Consider the following 6,828-nt stretch of genomic DNA (forward strand, 5'->3'; position numbering starts at 1 on the left):
TACATGAAGTGTGACACTTCACACTTCAGGAGTATGACACGTCATACTCCGAGATATTTGGTACAAGGTACCAAGGTCGTTCAAAGCCAACCATTGGTCAAATGACATTGCATTTCTATAGGTAACTAACAGTTTGTATTAAACCCAAACTTAACCTATCTATATATACTCAGTTTACAATCTACCTTATTTAGGTCACTTCGCTCTCTTTAATTAAAGAGGGGACCTGTGAACTGCCGTTCACTGAGAGTTTGTATACTCTCGGAAGATAACTTCCACTAGCGCAGGGTGCTGTGTGACCCCGTCACACTTGAGAAGACGAGTTGTTGCTTCTTTGGGTCGAACTCGAACAGTCGAAAGGCCACCGACCCGTGGGCAGCTTTGGATCCTCCGACAGGATCGTCGGGCTCTCCTGCCACGCCGCTAGTTGCGGTGATGCGACTGGAGGTTAAAGTTGACTGGGTTTTGCTGCGAATGTCTCTATCTCCGCCTAATAGAGGGACGTTGTCTAGCGTCACAACCGATGGGTCCTCGGAGCCGATGAGATCGTCCTCGTTGTAGATCTCGGCACCGAAGAGCGCTGCGTAACGTTTACGGAAAAGTCCCTTACGCCACACAAAGAAGCCGGCGATGCCCATGAGTCCGCCTGTGGCGAGTGTGGAGGCGGCCAAAAGCGCCATCTGCTGGTATGTTAAGTTGAATTTGTGGGTGAGCGCGAGGAGCTGCCCCTCGCACAGGAAGGCGACGCGGTCGCCATAGCAAATGTATTCGTCCATGTCGGTCATGATTGGCACTGCGAAAGGCACGGAGTCAGTCACGGTGTTGTTTGAATTCAGAGGCAAACCTCTTTGCCACTTACGGTCGCTCTTGGCGAGTGGTGCGCGCTGGCGGCGCGAGTTGCTCTGGAGGAGCGGAACGTCCGCGTCCTCGACGTTCGGCATGCTGTCGACTGCGCTACGTCGCCACGACGTTGGCGTAAACCCTCAGGATGGTCGGTCGAGTGTGGCTTTGAGTTTGCAACGCTACAGACGCCAGCAGGGGTGTGGTCTGAGCGCGGCTAGTTACTTTTGAAACTGACCGCTTTGGGCGAATAGCGAACTGTATCGAGAGCAATCCGGGACATAGGTGTCGCACGCCCAATTTGAGGTGATTTAGGTATTTTTTAAACTGTTTTTAGGATTATAGCACCATTTTTGATTTCCATTTATCGATTTGGACGACTGGTTTTAACCCTTTTTGAGCGACGACAGCCTAAATATTACTACCTTGCCTCTTTTCTACGTGGTGCAGAAGGTGGAAGTTGCATTTGTTTTGCTTTTTGCGGAAGACTTCGTAGCTTGGCGAGAAGAAGCGCTGGTTGACATTTAAAGCCGGGATAGCGACTGCGAGCAGAAGCGTCAGATATCTTCGCCACGAATGGCTCTTGCCAAGACCAACAGGGCGCACATTTTAATCTCGATTAAGTTTTGTTACTATGGTACCGGTACCCCTTCTTATCCATTCCAACTTGTAGGTTTTCTAATTACTTATTGACCGCGGAACACAATCGCTAGCCCTGACATTATCCTAACAGCCGTTAAACGAACTGTTTGCATTGAGTCCCAACTAAAAGATGCCCTTGTCCTCGTGCCTGGAGGACAGCCAGGACCAGGAGGCCACTGCCGCGTAATCGTGGCACGATTTGCTACAGTATTAATAGCACGATTCGTGCTACTGTAGCAAATCCCCAAAGATTTGGCTGATAAGGGATAATCATTTCACGTTTTGCCGCCAGCGCGTGGTGCGAAAGTCGCACTGCGAATCATATGCATCTCATGACTTATACATGTACACAACGGCGGCGCCTGCAAAGCAATACATGTAGTGTATATGTACTTGTAAGTCACCGAATGACGCTGTCGGCATCGTGGCGATCATGGCTGCGCAGTGGCAGTCATTTTAAATGAAGAAATCTGCGTAGAAATCCCACCTGTTGATTGATTCAGCTGATGCAAGTCGTTATTTGTTTGCCAGACGACGGGCGCACTCCAGTGAATCCTCCGAGGATGTACCCGTTGCCGTTGTTTAACAACTTGTCCGTAGTAGGGCAGCTAAGCTGTTTTGACTCAAGTCTTGAGCCATTTCGGCGTCGTGTATCCAGCTACCACCTGCTGGTCGCTGTCACAGTGTGACTCACAAGATACATGCCGTCACCGATTGAGCCTATTATTAATACCTAAGAACTAGGTAACTTGGCAACGAATCCTACGAACTGCTATCCTCTTGCTCCATTTAGAGTTACCGTATTGTCGAAGATTCTTGAAGTAGTAGCTGTCACAAATTCCTTTCCCTTTTCATTTATCAACCCTGCTTTGCGCCTTCGAGGTTTGAAGCTTCATGCTCGATTAGAGCAACGTAACAAGTTATTAATATAGCGTGTCGAAGACGAATGTAAAGCAGTCACCGAAACGTAGACAACTGCAATTGCAACAGATCCCCACACCCTTCGGTTGGTCATATTGGAGCCACCACGCCAGCCACACCACTAACTACCTAACGTTAGATCCATGTATTACTAGTACTTAGCAGCTGTATTGAGGCTGACCGATAAATGGTACTGTATGCATCTCTTCTGGACCGCGCGTTTCTTCTTGATAATACGTCCACGTCCGTGGCGAAAGCGTCTGGAATTCGAGCTTTCGGTCCGCGGTGTTCACGCTTCGCATCTAGTAAAACCACGAAAGCACTTCGCCGGTAGCGCCTGCCCAGTCGAACGGCTGAGTTGTGTCTTGGGTAAAGTCAGGAATCTGTTCGTTGAATATGTCAAGGCTGGAGTTAAACAAGTCGCCATTGTTGGATTGTCCGCTGTTGCTGGTTGCATTGTTGGCTGCCGTCGCGGCACCGTAGTGTCGGTCGAAGAAAGCAGCCGATTGCGGCTGTGTAAACTTGGGCAGCATGTAGTGGCCGTACGCCTGCGGTGGGGCCCAATCTCGCGTACACCCGTAGCTTCTCGCCAAGAAAAGGCTCATAGGGCGCCCAGAGCTCGTAGCTGCCTACAGAGGGAAGCCACAACTCGTCGTGCGAGTAGCGATAGCATAGACCGGCGAAACGAAGTTGGAACGGCTCAGACATGCGGAAGTTGGCGTGTTCATGCTGACAGCGTCCACTCTGCCAGCACTCGACGCAGCAGTCGTAATCGCTGATGCACTCGAGACACGAGAGGATTTGGTCCTGACCGACAAACTTGAGCGCAGAGCATTCGTCACACTGTCTTGTCATCTTTTGGCCTGTGACGAGATACAGAAGCTCCTTCTTGGAGATCATACCGTCCAGACTGCCCCCGAAACCCAGCAGAAATTCGATGTAGCTGTCAGCACAGCCCTGCGCTTTCTGGAAGGCACGGAACTCGTCTTGTGTGCTGCGACCATCTCGATCCGTGTCCATCTGCGCGAATAATGTGGAGATGTGGGTGCGTAGGAACACACCGACGCCATTAGGCAGTTGATCTCTGTCTTCGGGTGGAGGCGCCAGCATCTCCAGCATCTCCTGGGCCGGTACGAAGCGGTGATTGGGTGGGTGTACCTCGCCACTCACTCCTCTTGGGTAGCACCTGGCACAGAGGATATATCCTCCAGCTCGGCATTCCAAGCACATGAAGCCGCGCTCGTGTTCGCCAATAGGAGCAAAACATGAATCGCAGAAGCCGTTGCCGAAGTTTAAATACCGCACGAGTGCTAGGAAGGCGCGTGCGTCTACGACACCACGCCCAGCTTGGTCATAGCGGGCGAATACGCCTTCAACGACCTTGGGAGGGAAATGGGACAGCAATTTGCCGATATCTTCGTGCTGAATGCCGCCACCACGCGCAAACTCGCGATACAGATTGGCAGCGATATCCACAAGCAATCGCTCCTCGTAGACACGCACAAAGTTCTGTAGGAGCTGTTCGAGCGTCTCCGGGTTGCTTGGGGATACAAGCTGCGGGACAACGAGAGTCTGCAGCTGCACAGGCGCGGACTGGAACGGCACTGGAGTTGCAGCGCCGGATGGAACACTCATGGGGTTGGACAATAAATTGATGGAGTCGACGATGGAGGTGGCCACACGACGGTCGGGGCCGCTGGATGAACGGTAGCGGCGCTGCTAGATGGGGCAATGGAGCAGATATTCCGGGTCAGAAAAGTGCTATGCTGCACGACTAAAACCTGGCATTTGTAAGTGGGTGGTTTATTTCACTGATAAAGACTGCCCTCTTCCAACCGAAATAAAATGTGCGATGTGCAAAAGACACGTCGAAGTTGCCACCTTCACTTCGAATTAAAATACCCTGTAAATAAATTTGGTCGGATTTGACACATCATTTTTCCTAAAACAAAATTTAACACGTAAAGAAATAATTTAGGATACAGCAGAAGCCATGTACCGGTACTGTATGGTGAGTGCACATTAAATGTTTAAAAAATGCCAAATTTTGGAGGCAAGAGATAAACCAGCGATGAAAATACTCCTCGCTGGATCATTAAGGCTCAACTTGACATCTACAGTAAGTGCAGTGAATCAATTTCGTCCGCGCTTCTCTGTGGGATTCGATATTACGCATGTACCGGTAATGCGTTGCAAGTTGAAACTGAGTGCATGCTCAGGATAAAGAAGAAGTCGGTTGTGATCTTTATGATCGAAAGGTTGATGTGGTCCAGATTGGCATCGAATTCACAAAAGCATTGCGCAGAACACAATCGAAGCCAACCGAAGCCGATTTTAATTGAAACGATGATATTGAAACAAGTTGTTTCGGCCACGTAAACTCGTTGTTGACTGCGAACACCGAATTCTTGCAAAAGTTGCATCGAGAGTGCTGTGTTGCGGGCCCCACTTTCATTACAAGTCGTAGCAATCAAATTGACATGTGAAACTTAATTCAAGAGGTGAGGTAAAAGAAAACAGCTAAAAGTTGCGTTTCTTGAAGGCGTGCAACACAACCTGTTTTATTTCTAAGCTGCTGTATCGCTTTCATCTCCACTTTTGGTTTATCTGCATTTGCACTCTCTTCTTCTGTAGTGCATTAAATCTCGAGAGTCCTCGAGCTGATCGCGACTTCTGCACATACGATATCGCCACGGTCTACCCTTTAATTTTACTTCGCGTTAATTACATGTAGCACAGTAGGCACAATATTCAACACATTGCCGAGAATTTTTCGATAATCGCGTTTTGCACTTCAACTTCCTCATTTCTGCACATAGACACCTTCGATCGAGAGCCAGGGCTCCCAGCCTGCAACCGCCTGCACCCGCTCGGCTGGAGACCACAACTCCAGCTGAGGAAACGCTGCCGCGACGATGGTTTGGTTCTCCACGACACCGCGTTCCAAATTCACACGCACTTCCATGAACGCACCGTTGGGTTCCGACTTGAGTGTCACGACGCTCCGGAAGGCGGTCAGTCGAGTTTGCACTCCGCCTTGAGCTATCCCTGTTGGCCACCAGTAAAACTCCACGCAAATGCAATTGATTGTTGGTTCCTGTCGCTCCAGGCGATACGCTACGTAGTCGCCTCCAAAGCAAGACGAAACTCCGCCAATCAAACTTGTCAAGCCGTTAAAAGCAATTGGAGCCACACGCACTCGGCTATCACAAATAAGCCGCAACCATGCGTTGTCTCGTGACAGCACTGACGGCTCCGCTTGGACCTACACAAGACACGGCGTTAGGGTCTATACTCGGAGTAAGACATGACTTAAAACTCGTCCAACTACGCACATAAAGCGTGTGCAGCGGATCCCCAGCGGCCGCTAGCTTCAGATGCAGTAGTTGTGATAGTGCTAGGCATGATGTCCACATTGATGGTACGTCCTGGTTTGTTGGCCCTCCTGCTTGCATATAATTGTCATCGCTTCTCGCTTGTGCCACGTAAAGATGACATTGAAAGGCTATCAGGCTGCAGCAACCAGTCTGCTGTCCATTGACTCGCACCTTGCATGGGTCCCCGCCCCAAATACTGCTCTCTCTAATGTTAATGCACAGAGATACGTGAGAATCCCTGCACTTTTGATAAGGTCCTTTAAAGAACGCACCAGATAGCCTTCTCGTACTTGCGCTACGAAGCTCTGCCACCCCACGAGATTGCAACGTGGGATAACAGAGTCATACGCGTCAGAGGTTGCAGAAATATTTTCCTTGCTATCTTCGAGCACTATCGTGGGTCGCTGAAGCATGGCCCTCAATCCAACGCGCAGAGACTCCAGTTCTGGGTCACTGTAGACGACGCCCAGCACGGCATCGCTCAATGCCCGTACACTATGGATCGTCGTCTGAGTCGCCCGCGGCGTCTGCAGGAAACGATCCATGGCACCCCAGCATCGCCCAACACACTCGAAGTACGCTTCACGGAGTTCTTTTCTCTCATCGACAACACCAGAACCGCTGGAGTTGACGTTCTCCAGCAGCAACGGGTGGCATGCAGCCAGCAAATTTTGCACTACTTCAATGTTATCAGGTGAAAAAGCCCAAACACAAACTTCAGCCAACACAAGCAGCAACTGATCGCGCTCGGTTGTGCAGCGAGACACAGTCAGGTCTTGGGATCCTCCGCTCTTAGCCATGGACAGCAACAGCCCTGCAAGATGCGCGGCCTCACCCGATGCATATTGCCAGTGTTGTGAAATCGCAATCGTGAATGCAGCTTCCATGCTAGCCGCATTTCCGAATTTGCTCGTCGCGATGTGGGACACGAAGAAGTGGACAATTGCCAGATCAGTAACCTGCTGCAACTCGCGCTGATGGGTATCGAACTGTTGCTGCTGCTGCTTGAATCGTCGAAGAGCGATATCCCCGTGTCTAACTGGGTCGG

General features: G+C 50.4%; 3 protein-coding genes across 3 annotated transcripts; all 3 read right to left on the bottom strand.

Moving 5' to 3' along the window:
* Positions 1-278: 278 nt before the first annotated feature.
* Positions 279-1,045, bottom strand: PITG_14451 (uncharacterized protein; the record flags this gene model as incomplete). Its single annotated transcript, XM_002898867.1, has 2 exons — positions 279-793; positions 860-1,045. The coding sequence occupies 2 exons, from the start codon at positions 939-941 to the stop codon at positions 279-281; spliced, it is 597 nt and encodes a 198-aa protein (XP_002898913.1).
* Positions 1,046-2,705: 1,660 nt separating this feature from the next.
* PITG_14452 (uncharacterized protein) lies at positions 2,706-3,111 on the bottom strand (the record flags this gene model as incomplete). The annotated part of the gene is made up of 2 exons (XM_002898868.1): positions 2,706-2,924; positions 2,980-3,111. 2 exons carry the CDS (start codon positions 3,109-3,111, stop codon positions 2,706-2,708), a joined length of 351 nt encoding a protein of 116 aa, XP_002898914.1.
* Positions 3,112-5,206: 2,095 nt separating this feature from the next.
* Positions 5,207-5,819, bottom strand: PITG_14453 (uncharacterized protein; the record flags this gene model as incomplete). Its single annotated transcript, XM_002898869.1, has 4 exons — positions 5,207-5,296; positions 5,402-5,470; positions 5,525-5,668; positions 5,739-5,819. The coding sequence occupies 4 exons, from the start codon at positions 5,817-5,819 to the stop codon at positions 5,207-5,209; spliced, it is 384 nt and encodes a 127-aa protein (XP_002898915.1).
* Between the last annotated feature and the right edge of the window lie 1,009 nt (positions 5,820-6,828).

The sequence above is a fragment of the Phytophthora infestans genome, genomic scaffold (genome assembly GCF_000142945.1).
Source record: "Phytophthora infestans T30-4 supercont1.34 genomic scaffold, whole genome shotgun sequence".
NCBI lineage: Eukaryota > Oomycota > Peronosporomycetes > Peronosporales > Peronosporaceae > Phytophthora > Phytophthora infestans.